The sequence below is a fragment of the Hetaerina americana genome, unplaced genomic scaffold (assembly GCF_022747635.1).
Source record: "Hetaerina americana unplaced genomic scaffold, ioHetAmer1.1.p SCAF_7, whole genome shotgun sequence".
NCBI lineage: Eukaryota > Metazoa > Arthropoda > Insecta > Odonata > Calopterygidae > Hetaerina > Hetaerina americana.
In genome coordinates, this window is record NW_027287316.1 from 81,066,864 (window position 1) to 81,089,625 (window position 22,762).

The 22,762-nt window shown below is 39.4% G+C and overlaps 1 protein-coding gene and 1 long non-coding RNA gene across 2 annotated transcripts; one reads left to right on the plus strand and one right to left on the minus strand.

The window, feature by feature from the left end:
* Window positions 1-486: 486 nt before the first annotated feature.
* Window positions 487-9,682, minus strand: LOC139696889 (WD repeat-containing protein WRAP73-like). Its single transcript, XM_071595769.1, has 7 exons — window positions 9,660-9,682; window positions 9,395-9,580; window positions 7,687-7,863; window positions 5,323-5,559; window positions 3,604-3,730; window positions 2,279-2,512; window positions 487-920 (listed from the first exon to the last, which is right to left on the minus strand). The coding sequence occupies exons 2-7, from the start codon at window positions 9,545-9,547 to the stop codon at window positions 721-723; spliced, it is 1,128 nt and encodes a 375-aa protein (XP_071451870.1). The 5' UTR covers window positions 9,548-9,580; window positions 9,660-9,682; the 3' UTR covers window positions 487-720.
* Window positions 9,683-10,060: 378 nt separating this feature from the next.
* Window positions 10,061-17,475, plus strand: LOC139696380 (uncharacterized). Its single transcript, XR_011702612.1, has 4 exons — window positions 10,061-10,653; window positions 11,399-11,666; window positions 15,671-15,889; window positions 16,612-17,475. It is a non-coding gene; the product is annotated as an uncharacterized lncRNA (long non-coding RNA).
* The last annotated feature ends 5,287 nt before the right edge of the window (window positions 17,476-22,762 follow it).

Below are 22,762 nucleotides of genomic sequence, written 5' to 3' on the forward strand. Positions count from 1 at the left end.
TTCACGTCTTTTTAACCCTTAAAAAGCAAAAGCAGATAAGTTCAAGTGGAGCAGCAGGGCTCCTTGTAGCCAAGTGAATAGAATCTTTGGCTACTGATCCCTGGGTTCCAATCCCTTTGGCGATACCTTAGGATAATGGCATCTGAAATCCAAAGGCTGTAATTTTCTCGTCAATATAATTACATAGGAACACACATCTTCACAGGGATATGAACTGACCCCCCTTATCACCCTGTTAATGCGTGAATTCCAGATGCCAAAAATTTCACCCACACCTATATCAAAAGTAACCTTCAGCTATTATTTTGCATCTTCAAATGAGAATTGCTCATGTACTCTTCTGGTAGAGTCGTTCAAATTTAATTCTTAAAAACTGATTCAAGAGGGAAATGTGATGGGCCAAAGGAGTACGTTTCATGCAGTCATTCGTTTTTCTCCTACTTCATTGCTCTCTCAACTTTTTCAGTGCTTTGCTCTCTCCGTCCAGTCCCTGATTCCTTTCTAAGTCCTCCCTCACATTAGAACCCTCATTTGATGACGCACAATAAAGTAGTGCTCAAAAACATACTTGCAAATACGTACGAGTCATTCAAGTGAGCTCATCCATGAGTGCACCGCATCCGAGAAAAATGACCTTTTGACATTTTCAACCCTGGTCAATCACGTGCCAAGGCCTGGGCCGAATTAAGGCCACCAATAGTCATGGGGTGGTAGGACTTGTCATGAGAACATGTGGAGGGAGCCTTCACCGGCACCCTTGAGCAAGAGGCAGGTGCCTTTAGGGTGCCATGCCACTTGAGAGACATCCGAGAGATGAGAGGGGAGCAGGAGGGCACCACCTCTCGGAGACCAGAAGGACACGTGGCGGGAGGATGTGCAGGTGACGAGAGTGGCGTCTCCAGTCGGAGACCATTGGGCATCTGCAAATGGAGAAAAGAATGCCAGGCAAGGGATGGGAATGATCGCGTCCCCCTGTCATCCATTCCGACTCAAGCGTTATTATCAACTCCTAAAAATCAAAAATCTCATTAGTGCCAAACAAAGTTATTGAGAGGGTAAATAAAAGTGGAGTGAACAAGGAAAGTGCAACAGGCACAATAAAAAGCACATCGATCAAACATGATTCAAAACAAGACTCAAGGAGCATAACGGAGAAGATGATGGGGGTCAAGGATCCTTCCCCCTTGATGGCAAGATATTTGGCAGAGGAGGCAGACATCAAAATTCTTTCATGCCAGACCCACTACACTCGGAGACAAAAGGAAAATGGTTAAACGCTTTGGAACGTTTGAAATTATTCAGAAGGAAGACACCATATTGCATGATATGCCTTTCATTAGCCATTTGTCCCTTCTAAAGTAAACCTTCAAATCCTCTCATATCAGGATCTTACTTAAACTGTTACTTTCCTTCCTTTCCCCCAACCCACCTTTTTAAACGCAACAATAAGATCCACTTACCAAAAAATATCCTCTCCCCCCCTTGATATAGTCAGCAACTCGAATGCAAATTCGAATGTGCCTGAATATGACGTTCTAGCCTTGAAAAGCATTTTACATTGTAATAAAAGAACATGCAGTGGAAAAGTACAAACGTGAGTAATTTATTTAACATTAATTCCCACACATTAGAGCCTGTCATGGTAGGAGTCGATTTAGGGTAGGGGACCGACAGCTGAGGCCATTTACGCCATTAGGGATGGTGGGGAAAGGAGGAAGGGTGGAGGGAAACCTGGCATCGGCACTAGCCTACTCTTCTTGAAAGGCACAAAGGGGTTTGCAATTTAACGTCCCATGTGACAGATGACATACTCACTCAAAGTGTCCTCCACGAATCATCTCAACTAAGGATTGGAATGACGCTGAAAAAGATCGGTTACCTCCATGATTCAAACCTGGTTCCTCTGGGTGGGAAGCTACCCGATTTTGATCCCTGCATGCCATAGTATTAGAGTTTTCATTCCGCGATATTTTGTCAAATCCATGAATTATTATTTTTTGGGATGTTGAGGCCTAACAATTGGCAAGTGGGATTTGTCCTTCTCATCGATATACATACATATTTCCCAATATTGCATCTCAAAAATGTCTAATTTCTTTGAAGCAACAGCATAATGGTGGATGTGATGCTGGCACACCTAAGCGGTCATTTGAACATGCGAGGGTAGGTGCGTTTGTTTTGTTTTCAGAACTGTATCGTCTCTTTTAGCATCCAAAATGCAGCTCTGAATCACCACTGCAACAGGAGGGGGGGCACGCAAGGGTTGATCGGCGCTCACCTGTGATGGCCTGCCTCTGCACTAGAACAGAGTGGAGCTGGAGGGTCGGAATCGCCCAAATCCAGAGGACACAGGGGCAGGAGTCATCCTGTGATGCAATCCACGCACCACTGGGGCAGAAGGTCAAACGTTTTGTCCCCTGTTGCATGGGCACAGCCGCAAAGCGCAGGCCCAGAGCAGGGCGGGGCTCCACCACTGGTGCCACCCGAGTCGGCCGGCTCTCAATGACAGCATCTGCGGTAGAGGATGAAGACCACACCACACCTTCAAGGCCACAACTCTTACAAATGCAGGTTTCTCCCCCTCTATTTCCGCATTTCCTTTGAGTCCAAGTCCGTAATGACCCAGTGGATTATATAGTGGATACGTAGAAATAGTAATTTTGTGATTCCACAGAAAACTTGTTCTGATACGACCTGGGTTTTGGCGTTCAATGTCATCTTCAGGTAACAACCCTCACATACATCCATCTACATACACTACACTCAGGTAGGGGCAGGAAGGTGAGAAGGTCAAAGGGAGGGTGGGGGATGGAAGTGAGCAATGGTTGTCGAAGGGAAGGGCAGAAAGCAGGAGGCCCCCCATGGGGATGGCGGAGGAAAGTGGGTGGGTTTTGAATTGCTCATAGACATAAATACAAAGCCCTTTACATATCTCTGAGGTCAAAGGAGAGTGTGGCAGAAGTAGAATTTTCTGTGGAATCAAAGTTACTATATTTACATTTCCAATATGAATCGATTCCATAAAGTTACACCGGAAACAGTCAATTAGATTATATAGTTAGTCGTATTAAGAGAAATTTGTACAAGGGGAACATTTTCACTCATTGAAACCCACCTTGGCTGACTTTGTTTCATTGAGACATGCTGTCTATACAGGCATGGACTACCTCAGCAGGAATCTCTCAATTCATCGAAAGTCTTTTATTTTGGTTTGAGACAATACAGATTTATTTCCCTCAGCATGGCTTCTCACACAAAATAAAAATTTTTAGATTGTGCAAGTGCACTATTTTAATATAATTCCGTCAAGAATGATTGGTACAGCAATTTTGATGAAATTGCAATATTTCAGCATTGTTCATGTAGTTATATGGCATTTTTCTATCACGGAGTAATTTTTTAAATACTTTTTGCCCTTTTCCATTGTATGCGGTGAAAAAAAATCTTCTGACCCAGTATTTAGAATGAAAATAATTTCCTGTCAAAACGAAGTACCTAATTAAAGCATATTAGGATTTTTAAAATGTTAGCAAGCCATGCCATAATCGTTGTGCAGCATTATAAAATATTCCCGACGCCAGCATCAGGGAGCAAGTCTCTTACACTCAGTCCTGGAGCTTTTGGTCAGCGTCAATGGTTCCTCATAGACAGTGCACCGTTGAGTGGTGATGTGATGTTGGTGAGGAAACTTGGCAATGGGGTGCCACGTGATGGTGTTGATGAGGTGGACCTATGAGGAAATGGTGAGCGTAACCATAATTGACGATCACTATGACAAATATTAAGACGGACACTGCACAGTGATAGAGCACAGCACTGAAATTTTACACATATTCTTAGTTATTAGGTTATTATTACATATTTGAGTCAGCATACATGCACCTATGTATATTTAATCTGCTAAACCTTATTACTCAAAAACATACTAACCCAGAGATAATAAAATAAGTAACTTCACAAGAAAAATAGGAATGAATGGAGTAATCTAGGATAAAACTAATGAATATTGGTAACAATTCACAATTTGTGAATTTATACATCAACTCATACATTCAAGCGATGATTCCTGTCAACTTAAAAAAAAAAAAACTTCTAATTATATACAGGGTTCGTCCGGAAAATAAGTGTACTGAGCTCAGGAAAAAAAATTTATTACACTTTTACATATCTTAAGCTAATATTCCTCAAAATAGGACCCTTGTGAGTCGATACACTTGTTCCAGCGGCGTTCCCATTCCTGGAACGCTCCCGCGAAGGCATCATCGGGAACCTCTCGAAGACTCGTCGTCGACCTCTTCTCTGCCCTCCACGAACATCTTGTGCCACCGAAAGATCATGTTTCTGGACATGGCTGACTCCCCGTAAGCCTGGTTAATCATACCGACAGTTTCGGTAGACTATTTCCCAAGCTTTACCGCAAATTTGATGGAATAACGCTGCTCCAAAAACTTCAGCATCGCGTTCCGTGACGTGGGTCGAGCGTGGAGGTTCGCGTTAACAGAGCTCCTCACTACACCACAGCTCAGAGCCGACTGCCTTTTTCAGCGTCGCTTGCCAACATACCCCCCTCCAATCGCAGCCCGTCAGAGCGGTGCTGGGCGCGCCTGGAGCGGCGCGCCCAGCCCAGGAAGTCAGTACACTTATTTTCCGGACAAACCCTGTACGCATGTATATTTAATCTGCTAAAACTTATTACTCAAAAACATACTAACCCAGAGATAATAAAATAAGTAACTTCACAAGAAAAATAGGAATGAATGGAGTAATCTAGGATAAAACTAATGAATATTGGTAACAATTCACAATTTGTGAATTTATACATCAACTAATACATTCAAGTGATGATTCCTGTCAACTTAAAAAAAAAAACTTCTAATTATATGAGCGCAGTTTCAAAACAATGTACACTTGTTTGGCAATAATCAAAATGATATGCAATTCCCACTGCAGTTTATTTGCCGCTGAATCAGTGGCTCAAACACTTCACCAGTTATTCTTTGCAGTTAGATATTGGCACGAGGGAGGATGAGGTGAATGACGGAAGGTCACCGACACTCTGGGCCCACTCCTCCTCCTTCATTGCTGCCTCAATCCACGACTGCCCCACGTGCGTATGGTTAATGGCGGAAGCAAGAGGAGAGGCAAAGTGGGGATGGGAAAGGAATTGATGTAGCAGGTTTGCAAGGGGAAGGAAGTACAAAGTCTGTAACCCTGAATCATTGCTAAATACACCCCTTTGGCATTAGTCATCCAATGCATTTGAGAACCACAACTTAGGCCCCTGATGGGATGGTAAACTGAGGTACTGGACAGAAAACATACCTGTGAGTCATTGGCTCCAAATGCAAGGAATTGGCTGGTCGGAGACCAAGCTACGCACCGCACGCCCAGGGTCTCGGGCACCTCACGCTCAGGGGACAGCACCTGCTGCGAGGTCTGCCCTGAGAGCCAGTGGACTTGGAGGCCTTCTGAGGGTGGGGCGCTCCAGGTGCAGAGCCCAGAGCCATCTGGGCACCAGGCGAGGCCCGCAACATCCCAGATGTCACAGCATTCAAAGCGCTTCAATAGAGAATGGGATGTTTCCATGGAGACAAGCCCTTTCGACATGAAAAAATCAGAGTAATCAAACTGACAACTTGCGAGGGGTAGAACTCATTTAAAAATACTACGATGCATGCAAAATGTGCACATTAACAGGTTCATTATTTTAATAAACTATCAGTTACTCAGCAAGATCTGGTATCTACATAATCATGTAGCTTGGCTGAAGCTATAGGAACTCAAAGTTTTCACCTGGAATGGACTTGTGATCTACAGTTTGTAGTCAAGAACTCCATTTATTTATTACGATATGACCTCGGTTTCGACGCTCAACTTCATCTTCAGATGATGGTGAACCTGAAGCGACCTGAAGAGACTTGAAGATGACGTTGAATGTCGAAATTAGGGGCATATCGTAATAAATTTTCTGTGGAATCACAAAGTCACCATATTTTTTATTTCCAATATGAATCGATTCCAGGGGATCGAGGTGGTGCGGGGGCTAACGTACTGGCTTCCCACCCTGAGGGCGCGGGTTCAAATCCCGGCGGTGTTGAATATTTTTCAGAGGTATCTCGATCCCTACTTGAGGTGCTTTGTGGAGGGCACTTTGAGTGAGTACGCCGTCCGTCGGATGGGACGTTAAACTGCGGACCCTTTGGCGCCTTTCGTAAAGAGCAGGCTAATGCCGACGCCGGGTTTCTCTCCACCCTTCATCCTTTCCAGTCCATCCCCTATGGCGCAAATGACCTTAGCTGTCGGTCGCCTCCCCTTAAAACTACTACTATGAATCGATTCCATAAAGTTATGCCAGAAGCCATCAATTATTTAAAGCTCAATTCTTCACGTTCATAAATGTACACAAATAAAAAACACACTGAAGAAGATGAAAAAATTAAAAAATAAAGATTTTACCATGAAATAAAGAGCTATCAAAGCTTAAAAAGAGAGCAAGGAAAAACATATTATCATTACCATTATATCATTTCAGAATACATCCTGATTTTCTGGACAACGTGGCCACCCTGACTTAGGATCACACTCTGATGACTACAAGAGAACATTCGATAGGTTGGAGCGCATTTGGTGGAGAAGTGAGATTATAACTCAAATAAAAGAAGGAACCCAGAACACCTATTTGGTATTTAGAATCGAGAAAGCAGCGCATTTATGGGATTTGCCGTTGATAAAGGTGATGCACAGTGCAGAATTGTTGATTTCCAGGCATGACTGCACATGGCACAGGAAACCTTGATTTATGTCGGGCATGGGTGCTCAATGTGTGGGTGGTAGGTAGACCAAAGGAAAGGAAATCAGAAATGTGCTACCATGAATTCTTCAACTTACACAACCATTAAGGTGCTATTTTTGATTTTTTAGTGCAGCCTGATAAAAATATTTGGACAATGTACTTTCAATTATCATAAGTCCTAATCAATGAAATATTAACAGGACCCACCCAAACTGTTGCAGGAGAGAGATGGTTTGTCAGGTGACATGGGGATAAGCATTGATGAGGAAGAGGCTTACACCCCTTGCTTAGTGTTCCTCCTCTCCAGTCCTGAATCACTTGTCTGAGTTGTGTAACTGTCTCAGAATACCTGCGAGAGTTCATTGTGATCCTTGGAGCAATTAAGTTGATCAACAATACCCTGTTTCAGTCCGAAAACATCGCCGCCTTGATTTTGCCAGCGGACTGTGCTTGAATGACTTCACACAGCTTGGGCAAAGAGGAATGCCGCACCCCACGTGATGGCTGCTTGGTCTCAGGTGAGGAGGGAAATGAGCAGACTTCATCGCCCAGAAAACAAACAACGAAGGCAAGGTGAAAGATGAGGTCCAGTGCCCCGTCAACAACATGGCAGTGAGCTGATATGACAAGACAAGGGTGCGCAAAAACTGCCCCAAAACATGGGCGTACGAAAACTATACCAGCACCTCCAAAACTGAATCGCCCGAAATAGTGATCAAGTGGAAAAATAGAGGAACCTTCAAGTTTTAAAATGATGCATCAATTAATGAGAATAAATTGATGATCATTTTGGGGATTTTGGATTGAAGAGACAACAACAGAGACTCAATTGGTGCAATGCCATTCGTTATGACTTGAGAATGTGGTTAGGCGTCCGTGGGAGGGCGGATTACCAGCACGGGGGCCCAAGTGCACGAGTTGAGGATGAGGACGTACTCCTTGTTGGCCCTCTGCTCCAAGAGGGCCAAGTACTCCCCATCAGGACTGAACTCCAGTCCAGGGCTGCCCTTCTTCAGGTAGTGGACGTACTGAACAGACTCATTTGCAAGTGACCATATGGAGAGCTGCACCTAGAAAAAAAAACAATGCAGTGATCACCATTCTTACAATTAAATTGTGCAGTTGAGGGATAAGATTATTCAGGTCTAAATGACTCGGGGAAGGCAGAGAAGAGAACTAATTGGTGACATTTAAAAGTTCTTCCAAATGGGGCCTTTCCTGAGAATTTAGTTAAATCTCTCCACTGCTACTAACTTGTGAGAAACTTTTAGTGGGAGGGAAACACATTCTCATCTGGACTTTATATTGAAAAAATTATATAACGATGCTTGTTTTTCCAGTGGAAGAGAAACATTCTGCTCAATGTCTATGATTATAATGCATTTCCTCCCTCACACATTCTAATTATATTATTTTTTTAAATGAAATAACTCCCTATATACTACTGAATACTGTGCTTAAGCCCGATAAACAATTTTTGTTCAGAGATACCCGTATATGGGAAAATCGTATCAAACAAAAGGCATTCTTGTCCACCCATAGAACTAGTTACACTCATGTGCCTACTGGAAATGCTGAGGATTAAAAGAATGCTTAATTATTATTTGCAGATCTCTCTGACCTAAAAAATGCATAGAAGGAAGGCATCAAAATCCATGCACAGGAGTTATAAAAAATACAAGAACATTCTTATTCACTGCAATCTACGGAATACCAACCATTTTAACGGGTATATTTTTAATGAACTTGAATTATGTATCTTCATAAACATACTAAGTCATGATAATTATTCTGCAAATAGTTGCCAGAGTGCTATCAATTTCACACATACTTTCGCCTCTATCAGCTGTTTAACAGAGCTCCTCAAATTTCCTATATTTTTTCAAGAACCCATGTTTTGTAATGGTTCAGCCTGTATCACAATTAGCGGGAGGTAAGCAGATTAGTTCTTGCAGTGACTTCTACAAAAGAGAGAAAAATGAAATGCCTACTGAATTATTACCTACACAGAGAAAAAAAATTGTGCAGGTTGATTAATAACACTTTTGTGCCATCATTACTTTGCTAACTCAATGCAAGTGCAATGACGAACTGAAAAGTGAAGCAAATGATCGTTCTTACCAAAATGTAACAGTAGTTAATTCAGCAATTATGACAACACATGGCAACATAATTTGTATGCTTTCATTTAAACACACAAGTCAATCCCAAGGCAGGTTTGATTGGCGAGGTAGGGTTCACCTAGTAGTAAACCCTGGAGTGGATGCGAAAGTCACACATCAGGGTAGGGGAACCTGTTCGTATCCCTAGGCCGCCCGTGATTTCCCAGGAAAACATGGTATCCGAGGAATAACAAAGCTTCTGTCAAGTGAAACTGAGGGTGCACACAGGCGCGTCACCCGGAATCGAATTCGGGTGCTCCGTTTAATAGCCAAGCAGTGTACCCACTAGGCTATCACTACCCAATTTCTAAGTTTAATGACTGTTAAATATTTGTACGTTCCGTTAGTCCCGCAGCTTATTTTAGCCCTTTCATTAATATTTGCCAAAAATACAGAAATGATTTTTTTGAACACCACCCAGAAATTGGAGACCACTTACGTGTAATATACCAACTGTGAGAATATGCCTACTATCTGGACTCCATAATGCCATGACCAAGCCAGGAGTACCCTCCGTAATTTTACACCGAAACGAGGGGTTTTGGAGACTAAAAACTTGGACAAATGCTCGTGGGCTGTATGATGCACACATTATAAGAACGGAGTCAGGTGCCCACTCAATGCACTAAAAGGAAAATGAAAGGTTTCAGTAATTTTTTCGAGTTTGTACCAATTTTTGTTCAAGGCAAAGGGATTTTACTTACATCTATTGGGCCATCACAATTAAACGTTTTATTAAGGGCAAAATTATTAGCAGATCTAATTAAAAGTTTGAATTGATGTAAAATTGCTATACATTTCCCATCTGGAGAAAATGAACTTAAGTTCCTGGTACATTTGAAAGGAGCAGACAATACTGACATCTCCATTGCTTGTTATTTATATGCCGCGGTTCTCAGGAACTAAAATATTTTATCTAACTTGCCCTTTTCATAGTCTACAATCTAAAATGCTCCCTACGTTGATTCTTTGGTAAACGACTATCAAATACACACAAATACCTCCATACATCCCGCCTATTTCGCGGAACTCCGACTTTCCTTTATTTAAGAACGCGGAATGCGCAAGACACAAAAAATTGACAAATCAATGTTTAAATAAGGTAAAGAATTGAGTTTAAAGCGCCAAAAGAGTATCATTTAAACTTCGTCGCTACATCATTAAGTCCTCTAAGCGCCATTATTTGTTCGAAATATGATAATTATTCACGCGTGGTAATGAATTTTGGACAATGAGAGACCAGCGCGCCCCTATGAACGATAAGGATGAAACTCAAACAGCTGGTACAGCTTGGGAGGAAGACCTGGGAAAGGGGGCGGGTCTTCGCTGATTGCGGCTGGGTAGTCATCGGTCTCCGGCGATGAATGTAGTGTAATTTCCAGAGTATGCCGTGTTTTTCATTAGCTATTTTAGTAAGATGATATCTTTTTGATTTTTGCTGTTTATCTGCGTCTTGGAAAGTGACAAGGTTGTTAGTTCTTTTATGTCTTGCCGTGTTTTTTGCGGAGCTATTTTTAGCGAGGTAGTCTTCTTTTAGATTCTGGGCGTCCTGGAAAGCATTCAGGTTATTGGTTGTGCACCGAACTGTGCAGGGATAGAGCGTAGCTTGTATTTGTCGGAGATATTTTCTAAGACTGCCCAAATGGTCGCAAATATGTCTAAAAATATCAACCAACGGTGTTCTCTATACATTTGGATGTAAGTTTCCGTTTGCAATCGAGTATATCTTGATTATTTGAAATGTTAAAGTTATAAATTTTGAGTGACTACTGCAATCATGTATTGATTTGTGTGAATGACTGATGTAATTCTTTTGCTAACATTTAATAAGCACGTATTTTTTGTACTGTTCTCCCCATGATCATTTATTAAGAGTTGATTTAACGTGTTACGTACTTTATTGAATTTTAAAGAGATAAGACGCTGAAAATTCGCACAAAGCATTCATGCTGAAATACATGCTATGGACGTATTTTTAACCGCTTTGAGTTTTAGACTAATTAATTTTTTCAGCCTACTATTTCGTATTAACCCTTTCTGTTGTTCCTCAATATTATAATAAACAAACTCCCTAGCCATTCCAAATTCGTTTCTTATTAATATGGATTGATCGATTATTTTTACCTGGGAACACTCCCGGGGCTTATACTAAAAATTCAATCTTATAATTTCCTTATTTTCGAGACTTAGTGGCTGCGAAGATTTATTTCCTTGCAACATCAGTAATTCGACTTTCACGTACGTTAAGTCGTACGAACGTACACTTTTCCCTCCGGGTGTCTTATATTTTCTCATTTGTGTTGCCTAATTAATCACCGTTAGCGTTGTTTTTAAATGTTGTAAAATAAGCATATGTACCATTTTTGTTTCTATATTTGAACCTCGACATAACCGTCTGTGAAATGCAGTGGAAATACTGTATGATTATTTTTCCATGTTTAAGGTATGCCTCGAGAAGTCTGTTTGAAACCTAATGATGGCCTAACGAGTGGAAGGAATCTAAGCAGAATAATGTATCTGTGTGGTGCAATGCCCACTCGCTTTTTTATTTATCTAAATGGCCTGGAAAAATAGCACCTTAAGAGGAGAGTTGCACTGAGAATGAAGGCGGAAAATGGGAAGCTGGTAATTCACCCAGATCCTGCAATTCCAGGAACTTGGCGAGTGGTTTTGAGAATCTGTCGGAGTAGTGGAGATCTGGTTTGATCTCGGTAATCGAGGCTCTATTAGAGAATTTGGGTTTTTGCTCCCGGGTGTTTGAACATTCACTGCTAATATTGTCTTGCTTGGATCCCATGGCGATCAAATCATATCATTTGAAATAATTTGGTTTGATAATGTTTACATTGAGACCATTCATAATAATATTTATACCATTTCCAACCATATCAATGGTGAAATCATAGTGAGTTTCATAAATCATTCAGAAGGGCATTAGAATGAGGACCAAGTATCTTGATGAGTTGTCACATTTCTTGAAATTTGGTTTGCTGCCCTGGGATATGGATGCGGGTAGTTGCAACACCAATGTCGGTGATCACTCCTTCCTTAACCTCTCTAAAAATTATGTAATTCACTGGAGAAATATTAGTCTTATCTTATGTCATATATCCCTCCCCATGGACTACAATCTTGACGTGATGGAAAGGCTTGTGCATTCTGATGACCTCCTAGAGCTGTGTGTGGCAAGAGTAATGATATTTGCTCCTAATGGAGTCGCCCATGTCAGATTGGTCAAAGGGTTGGAGCCAGATGAAAGGTAGTCCGTGCAGCATCTATTGCTCAGTGAAGCGGACGTAAAGGCATTTGACCCTGGTAGGGTGGCCATTAAGAGATGGTGTCTTGTTAAAAACACTAATGAGGAAGGTAATGAGAAAATACTTCAATTATTTATCCCAATACTGTTTTGAATGACTCTAAAATGGCAATAAGTCCTGGCAACAACAGGGCCTGCCTCAATGTACTGAGTGCTGTGCCCACTAGCAGGAGAGAGGAGACTTCTGCGGTCATCATCTCATGAAATCCCTGCAAAGGGAAATCAACTGCAGGAGCACACAAGACATTTTTACCAATTAGAATAGGGGCTTGGATTATTATGATGAGATTGTAAACAAGGTAGTTAGAAAATGCAAAGCGAGAGATGGGAAGAGGGAAAGTAGATACATTAAGTCTGTTAGAGGTGAGATGGAAGCATAGCAGGGACTCCTGGAGTGATCCTTACGGAGTAATAGTTAGGAGAAGGAAAGAGAGCCAGCAAGAGGTGGTGATAATTTTGAATGAAATGGTGGGAAAAACCATGGTAAATACAGGCCAGCAAGTGATGAAAGGTTATTAGTAGAAGTAAGTGCTGAACCAACGAACTTGGTCATTGTTCAGGTATGTGAGCCACCAAGCAATCATAGGGAGAATTAGCCGATAGGATATATGATCAGTTAGAGGACATAGTGTTGGGTATTTTTTGGAGGGAAACATTTGATGTGGATGGGGGTTTGAAACATGACGGTAGGCCAAGGAAGAGCTGGTGATGTTGTGGGGGATTACAGGAATTAGAAATAAAAGGCTAGGGATAAGAGTCAATATAAATAATACAAAGGAAATGCAATTTTCGAGGAAAGGTGGAGGCTTACATCATAATGGGAGGGCAAAATCTAGAGCACTTGGAACAGTGTAAGTATCTTGGAAGTGTTTTGGTCCCAAGTGGTCAAAGTAATAGGAACAAAGGAGAAGAATTACATTAGGGAAAGGAGCTTTCACTAGGAGGAGGGAGTTGATGGCAGGGAGATTGAGTAAGGATGTTAAGAAAAGGCTTGTTAATGCATTGTTATGGAGCATAGCTATGTACGACAGAAACGTGGTCATTGAAGCAGAAGGATAGACGTAGATTGGAGGCTTTTGAAATGTGGGTGTGGAGAAGGTGGAATGGACCAGAAGGGAAACAAACTGGGAACTAATGGGTATAGTTGAGCAGGAGAGGAGATTTCTGGTAGAAATCCAAAGGAGGTAACAAAAATGGGTGCAGAGGCTATTGATTGGCAATGGGATGTTGAAATCTGTGATAGAGGGGAGAACCTGCAGCAAATTGGGAAGGGGTGGAAATAGTAATGGCATTTTGGATGGAATGAAGGGACGAAGGAAGTATTTGGAATGGAAGAAGTGCTTTGTAATATAAGGGTTTTATTTTGCTAAGAGAGGTCAGTAAATGTTTCGTTTCACCATTGTATCGGTTGTGTCCATTGAAAAGCTATCATAACTGGTAGAATATCAATAATGATATAATATGTTAAAATGTTCTATGATGAAATGCTTTCATGCATGATGCTGCAAAATCCCCATAACCAGGAATAAAATTGTAACTATTCTTAAACCCAGTAATTGTAATCCCCTGTAACCATTCCCCCAGTCCTTTCTGATCGTGTTTCATTCACCAGTCATTTTGTGTGAGGAATGTAAAATAATTGTTGATAAAGTCAAGTCAAGGGTGTGGGTTTATCTGGGCTGCTTCTGAGGGAATGGGAAAGGGGCATAAACTGGTGAAGTGGGAATCACAATGCTGTGCTCAAAATATCAACTGCTGCACTTAGATAGAGTTACACGAAATTTATTTTTATTTCATTTTCTAACTTTTATTCATGTCTATTTTATTTTAACTTTAAAGAGTGCATTTCACTTTGATAAAAAATTGCCTTGCAACACCAATTAAAAGTTGTAAAATAAAATAATTATCGCTCTAAATATAGTAAATACAATCTTAAATTTTAGGCAAAGGGAGATTAGCAAATACAATGAGGGTTTTACTGTTCCTGTGGTACTTTTTAATGCTTTTTGTCGGCATCTCTGGAAATCGTGAAAATCCTATTTCAATAGGCACTCCAGACGAGGATAAAGGTAAAAAACATGAAAACTGAAGTAAAGTGAAGACCTGAATAACATTTTATTCATATGAGGAAACATCTTTTGGAACCTGAACCACAAAACAAGGACTCAACACAGTACTGTTTATATCATATCATCATTTATTCACCAGCAGACCATGTGGGTATAGGTTTCGTCGAAGGAGATTATATATGTGTGTAAAACAAAAGAATTATGAGGATAAAATTCAAGCTGAATTCAGACACATTCATTGATTATAAGACAGGTATTTTATCCACACACTAAAACATCCTTTCAAATAAAAAATATCTTAATTTACTCTTAAAAGTTACTAAGCACACATTAGATTTGAGAAAAGAAGGAAGTTTATTGTACAAAATAAGTCCCATGTTCTAGAGCCCTCGGTAAGTGCATCTTGTGGGCACAAAATTGACGTGTAGATTGTTTATATAGCAGGTAATGTGATTGTGAATGTCAGCATTAGCAATGTATATGTATATTATTCATTCATAAAATTGTAAAAAAATGTTTGTTGCTCCATGGCCTTAATTTTTTATTGTTTTTATCCATATATAAGTCAAATAATTATTCAATTAAAATTTAAACACTTGTTAACATCCACAGAAGTTACAATGCAATTTGGAATTGGGAAAATTGGACAAAAAAGCATGTTTGAAGAATTGCTTCCTAAACAAATCAAACATGCCATTGACACTCGATAATAAGTTTACTTGGGGTAATTTTGTTGTGATAATGTTATGGTTTCAATTTTTTCTGCATCTAAAAAAAATCTCAAATTGTTTCTCATGCATAAAGGCATGGTGATGATTTAATTAGAAAAAGGTGCACTAAAATTGCCTGTGGGCACAAGAAACTTACTTTTAAGAATTGCTATTCGATACTGATATTCTTAGAACAACCACTGTGAATCCATTACATACTCATATGAATCCTATTCTGGCCTTCTACATTTGACGGCAGGAAATAATTTCTTCAAGGCTGCACAGACCAGCTTCTGCCTGGCTGTTTCTCTCCTACTTAAATGAGTATCCATTATCCTTGCTCCTACCGCCACAGCTTGAGAGTCATCTAACTGCATGCACTAGGCCTTCCACAACATCAAAGACAGACCAGGGAAATGGTGGATTCAATAAGTATGTTCTATTAGTTCTAGAGGAACTCTGTATACATTCCCCCATGCACCATGATGTAAACAATTGAACAACTGATGACTTGTGAAGTGTTGTTTTCTAAAGAACCACTGATGTGCATTTTTCTAAATGTTTATTTCCATGTCTCATTTGAGCATTGCTTGGTTTAATTCCTGCCATTGGTCCTCTAGGGCTACCTGGTGGTAACTTGGCCAAGCCACTTATAAGTCTTGTGCAAGGGCTCCAGGCAGCACTAATGGAAGCAGTGGGTCCCACCTACGTCTGCACAGAGGACTTCCATCTCCAAAACCCCTCCCGCCTTCCTAACGGTGGTGGGTCCATCTGATGAGGCCTGGCATCTCACCAGCTTGATCCCATCAGAGGTGCATGTTGAACATGGGGACTCTCTGGTAAACAGTTCCAGCAATGTGGCATAATATTTCTTGCACACTTACTAAGGCAATAGCCTGCGACCAGGCTCTTATGTGGTTCATAAAATTTGTATGCAGGTATTGGTTTTTGAAATTTGGTTTTGAAAATTGGTTGACAAGTGAAAATTGGTTTTTGAAATTCTGGAAATATTACAGCATTTATGCTGTAATATTTCCAGAATTTCCTATGCCCTAAGAAACCAAGCAAAGATTGTGGATGAAGCAATTTTGAAAACAGCCTACTTTGGTAATTTATAATCATGGGAGTGTTATGGAATGATCTTTTGGGGCTCTGCTATGGGTGTTAAGAAAGTACTCACAATGAAAGAACGAGTTAATAGATATATGGCCAGAATTCCAAATAGAGAATCATGTTGACCTCATTTTATAAATCTTGAAATCTTGCCTGTAACATGTTTGTACGTATATCATGTGTGTGTGTGTGTGTATGTTCGAGAATACATGTCTCTCTTTAAAAAAAATGGGAGTGCCCATTGTTATGCCACAAGACAAAGATAGAAGGTGCATGCAACAGAGCACTTCATTGTTTCAAAAAGGACCCGTTTATTCTGGAATTCAACTTTTATAATCATTTACCAGCAGGCATGAAAGATACCAACTCATGTTATACGTTTAAATCTGAGTTTACATATTTTTTAATGAAGAATTTTTTTAATGACCTATTAATATTTTTTGTCAAGGTTACTGGCAGTACTGCCTACAGAGACATCGTCATTGGATAGGCAGGGTGGACCATTAGGACCAAGTTAAAAGAACACTAAAGACCCCTACGGTTGGTGCAGTTGGAGAAATCAGCCATTGCTGAGCACAGCATCGAGATGGATCATTGCATTAACTTCAATGGGATGAAGTTACTTGCTGGCGCTAGTGGTTACTGGGGCCGAATAATTAAAGAAGCAATTGCAATAAGAATGGCGAGATGTAATTTCAATAGGGACTCCAGCTTTTCCCTCAACAACTCGTGGAAACCAGTGCTGATGAAGGTTAGAAGAGGAAGGAACGCAACACAATGCCATATGAGCAACCAGGAGGCTCCTCCATCATGGACCAATCGTGAGTCACCTGACCCCTGGACTCAAGTATACATATAAGACGGCCAAATGCAGAGAGGCACTCATCTGCCCTGAGGACAATGTACAAGTTGGACATTGAAACGCTGGCCAATATAGAACCCCTGACCCGGTGGAAGACCCGAGAAAACTTCATTAATTTAATAATTTGTTATAACCATTTTTCAAAGTTTTTGGATACATTTTTTGTTTTTTATGACATATCTTATATTTTACCATTGTAAAATAACAAGATGAAATAATACATTTTCCACTCTGTGGATGAATTCACGCAGCAATAATTATTTGTGTTATGACATATATTTTCTTGGGATGTCCTTCTAGCAGCACCTATATTTCAATATTTTGTTAATGTTTTTTTTCTTCTTGCTAAACATTTGCAACAGAGTAAGCAAGAATGTTGGCAAGGGTGTTGTTCCTGGTGGGTTAATAATAAAATGAGTTACCAGTGACTACACCAAATTTCCTTTATGGCAACACGAGAATAACATGGAAAAGCTGGAGCACAATTGAAAATGTCTGCAAATCTGTTCCAGAAAATAAACCACTCTGTATAACTACAGGTCTTGGGCCTGTACTTTTCAATAGACCTTTTTTTTAACTATTCTTTAAATAACTCTTGATACTTTTTCATTGAGGGCATTATCATAAGGGCAGTATTGCAGGTTGGCCAGTTAGCCCTACTAGGGAAAGGTAAGGAAATTTTCCTTACCAGGAAGAAGAGGGGATATTTTAAAGAGCTATCATAAAATTTGAAAATTTCCCCGATAAGCTTTGACTGAAAATGTGATATTCTGTAGTTTTGCACCCAACATTAAATAAATGGCCATAAGATGATTTCCATAATTTAAGTATTAGTTGGCTTATCAATGATTTTAATTCTGCTGTAAGTATTGCTTATTCGAGTAAGGATATAAAGAAAAGGCCCCTTAAAACTTTGATATGGTGGGTGGTTATGTACAGCATGGAAACATGGTCATTGAAGCAGGATGATAAGTGTCAATTGGAGACTTCTGTAATGTGCGTGTGGAGAAGGTGAAATGGTCAGAGAAGAAAACAGATGAAGTACCAGGTAAGGTGGGGTGGGAGAAGGGATTGATGAGAGAAATCATGAGGAGATGGGGAAAATGGATGAAAAGCATATTGATTGGCAGTGGGATGTTGAAGATTGTAATAAAGGGGAGAATATTAGGCAAACGATGAAGGGACAGGAATAGGATAGGGAAGTTGGATAGAATGAAAGGAGGAAGTATATGGGGATGAAGGGGACTTGGTTGTGGAGTGGGATATTGGTTTGTGTTTTGCTACATGAGACAAAAGAAATATTTGGTAGTGGTGTCCATCCAAAACCTACATTAACTGGTGGATTATCTATAATGGTACTGCTTCTTGTTATTATAAATTCTTCATATTGAACTTAAAATTAAACCACTTGGCTTTTCCACATAGAAATATTTTTATTTACGATGTAGGTGTTGTTATGATATAACATCATCAGGTAAAAATACAAGTCAAGACCGTATCCGTTCACTTCCATCCAGAGCTATATATATTGTGTTTGACTTGCATTTTTACCTGATGATGTTATACCATAACGGAACCTAGGTCGTAAATAAAAATTTTTCTATGTGGAAAAGCTAAGTGGTCTAATTTTAAGTTCAGTGTGTTTTATTTTCCAATCAATTTAAATAACCATGCCAAATTTTATTTATTTAACGGTAATATTTTTTATTTTATAGTCACTCAAAAGTTAGGCAAATTCTGAAAACCTACAAATTCCTAGGCATGTTAAGCAAGGTGCACTTTCTTAGTAAATATAACGTGTCTGACTCAATAATCAACAGAAATTCAATAAATTATGGTGCTAGATCAATTAGAAAATGAAGGTCACTGAAAAAATATGCATGGATCCATAAAAATTTTTATTTAGCAACCAAAAATTCCTTCATAATGCCCAAGTAACATTTTTTGGGAAAATATATTGTTAACTACCCTGAGGACGATGCACAGGTCGGGCAACGAAACATTGGCCAAGATGGAACCCCTGACCCAGTGGAAGACCCGAGAAAACTTCATGAATACATTGTTCACTGTTAATTTAAATGGTGTCCCTGGGTGATCAAAAGGGAATTAGGTAATCCTTGCATCTCATTTATTTTAATGATCCCAAAGAAATATACTTTCATCCTCGGGCATTAAAATAGTTTTATCTCTTCTGGGAAAACTATTGACATTTTTGTGCCGTTTTCACAAAATGGCTGCCGGATCAGATACTATGGTAATAATATCAAAACATTAGAATCCTGTAAAAATATTGCCTGAATAAAACTGTAGAGCTTGAAATTTTAAATATTATAAGTCTAATTTTTATTTGAGTAGAGCAATTTGTTTTTTTGTCTGGAGTGAATTTTGGAGTAACTGTTATAGACTTTCTGCCAATATATTGTATGAGGTCTATGGAGAAATTGAGTAATTATAACTATATTAGAGGTTTAAAAAGTCTTATGAAATGAGCATGGCTATTTTTAAAATCCTATGTATAAGAAATTATATTTTTACTATTTATATGATATATTTTTACCTGCATGGTCTACAAATTCAGTTTGGCATTGACCCAACTTTGAGGGGGATCGAGATGGTGCAGGGGCTAACGTACTGGCTTCCCACCCTGAGGGCGTTGGTTCAAATCCCGGCGGTGTTTAATATTTTTCAGAGGTATCTCGATCCCTACTTGAGGTGCTTCGTGGAGGGCACTTTGAGGGAGTACGCCGTCCGTCGGATGGGACGTTAAGCTGCGGACCCCTTGGCGCCTTTCGTAAAGAGTAGGCTAATGCCGATGCCAGGTTTCTCTCCACCCTTCATCCTTTCCTGTCCATCCCCTATGACGCAAATGACCTTAGCTGTCGGTCGCCTCCCCTCAAAACTACTACTACTACTACTCCCCCAACTTTGATTTGGAACATTTTTTCCTCTGTAATATCATATATTCAGTTGAGAAGTGGTATGAACTTCCAGATGTGGACTGTAGTGGTCTACAACCATAAGTATGTGAGGAATGATATTGGAGAGTAATCTTCCTGCCTGGGCCTGTAAATTGAGGACAATGGTCTGCGAGGGTGTGGAAACTTGAGGAATAATGTCTCGCTCATCGTTGTCTACTTTGGTCACCCTTCCAATGCACCATTAGTTATCATACTTACATGGTATATAACATGCTGGGTACAAGTTGGCAGCTTTGACAACTGTTTTTTTATTTTTTAAGTTGTGTATGATGGAGGGTTTGGCATCAATACTAATCACTGATCGTCACTGTACCTTATGTATTTAAATGTGTAAAGTTATTGAAACTTCTGGTATCAGTAAGTTTTGGCATGTCTTTTAAAATATTATCAAATATGTTGAATCCAAGGTCTTTTGCGATAGAGTGGTGATTGAATTTTGCTAACCCTGTTTCTTAAAAATTGAAAAACTCAGATTCTTTTGTTATAAATATGTCCGACAATGTCCTAAGTGGGTCCTATTTTGAGCCAATCATTTGGCTAGGTTCCCAATTACATCACATTTTGATGTGCCATAACTAGTTGTCAAAAATTACCACCATGCTCTTTTAGTTGGAAATTGTCATCATTTAGACACTGTTTATGCAAGTGATACTTATTATTTGTACTGTGGAGTGCACCCTTCCGTATAATAAATAATATCTTCCATGCACACTCAAGTTTCTTTTGGGACCCCAACAGCTGTGTGTTTGGTTTTGTAAATCATGTGTCTAGTGCTCAGGAATAACTCAATGCATGGTTGCTATTCTTTCTCCATCAATATCTCTGCAGTGTATTACATGTGCTATGGGATGTCCAGCAATAACCCTGGGCATTATTTCAGATTTTAAGAGTAGTTCTTGCCAAAGTTGATTCAAATTATTTTTTCATCCAAATGGTGCAATTATTTCTGAGTTTTCAAATATGACCGCTCTGATTTGTCCATGAAAGTGCCTGGAATCAATTTTTCTAGACTGTTAGCTAAATCTTCAAGCAAATCATAAATTGTGAATAAACCTGTTATCATTCCTTCCCTATGTGTTGAAACTCACTGGTAATAGTCAAAAAGGTGACGTCCATTTTATTCTTCAAATTTTAATTCCCAGAAACTCGCTAGAATTTTCTTGAGGTGTGTTGATTTCAGTGTGTCAGCATCTCTGTGCTGCCAGCTAAGTACAAACTAAGCAAGTACCGTGAGTTGCTTTCCATTTTTGCTGCATGAATAAGGTTTATAACATTCTGGTGACTTGTGAATGGTGTACGTGCCACTGGAATATGCCAAAGCATGCCATTTTAGCTACAAGGAATATTGCACTTTGGAATATTTTAACATCAGAATCCTGCCATGTAAATTTTATTATAATTCATTTACATTACATTAAATCAATCATTCACTCTGATAGTTTTAGTTTCTATGTCTACCTACAACCACCTAAAAAAACTACTGTTTCTTGATTCAGTTTCTTTAATCATCTAGGGTCTGGTTCAGCTTAAAGTCCCTTTACCCTAACAAGTCTTTGTGTTAGATGAACAGAATAATCCAGCATATTGAATCCTTCATTTACATTTTTATTTTCCTGGTCTATATCAGAGAAGGAATGTTGAAAAGTTGGACTTGCTTTAATTTTTTCCGGCTGTTCTTATTTTTTGTTCATAGTTGGTATAAGTACTCTGTAAGCCAAAATGTACTGATGACATTATATAATGGATTATTCCACTCAAGAATTTCATATGGAATTGTACCGTGGGGACTACCATCTCACCTTCTCAGTATCCTGAAGTTACAGAAAAATATGGTGAGAGTTGTGTGTGATGAAAAATATTATGCTCACTGTCAACCTCTTTTTAAAAGGTTAAAATTGTTAACTGTACCTTGTGTATATATTTATCAATGTGTAATACTTGTTAAATTGCATAATGCTGACTTTGAAACTAATAACAGCATCCACTTATATAATACGAGACAAAACTACAACCTACATGTGGGGTCAACTAATTTAACCTTGGCTACAAATGGCCCCAAGTCTATGAATATAAAACTATATAATAATCTACCTGAATGTATAAAAAGAGAAGGACGTGTACCTGTGTTTAAGAAAATAATTCGTGAATTGCTCATTGAAAAGTGTTATTATAGTGTCAAAGAATACCTGAGGCCTAATTTATAAATTTTTAGCATTTTCTAATTTTGTAATATTTCTTATTTTTGTAATAATTTCTATTTTTGTAAATCTTGTACTTGACAAATCCTATGCACTTGCCAGTATTATTACTATGCACTGTGTCTCTTGGACGAATAAATATTATTATTATTATGTCCGTCCAGATTAGCTGATCTTTTCTTCATGTACATACTTCTGTGCCGTGGGTTCTTCTGTTGTTATTTCCACATCAAGCCCTTGGTCAATCTTCCTTAAAAAGTTTTCTGGTTTCACGGGCACCATTTAGTCATTTTGTTGGCAAGAACTGGAAAATTCTTCTCTAAGCACAAAACAATGAGAGCTAAAGTGAATTTTCTTGTGCTGCGTTGGATTGTATTGTGATTTTTTGATTATTGATCGAGATCCCTGAGGTGTTGACTGGGGGAAATGAGAAAAAGTGTGAAAGAGAAAAGACAAATGCAGTCATTTCTTAGAAGTGGGAGAAAATGTTCTCAGCTCTTGCATTGACTTACAAGATAATAGGTTGTATACGTATGTTCCAATTCTAAGGAAAAGGGGAGG

Excerpts from the sequence above, each read along its gene's own strand:
- LOC139696889 (XM_071595769.1), bottom strand. The coding sequence starts at position 9,547 with ATGTGTGCATCATACAGCCCACGAGCATTTGTCCAAGTTTTTAGTCTC. Across the intron at positions 5,560-7,686 it reads GCACTTGGGCCCCCGTGCTG|CGCTTTGAATGCTGTGACAT; the intron begins GTAATCCGCCCT and ends TCTCTATTGAAG. Across the intron at positions 2,513-3,603 it reads CAAAAGCTCCAGGACTGAGT|ATGCTGTCATTGAGAGCCGG; the intron begins GTAAGAGACTTG and ends CCTCTACCGCAG.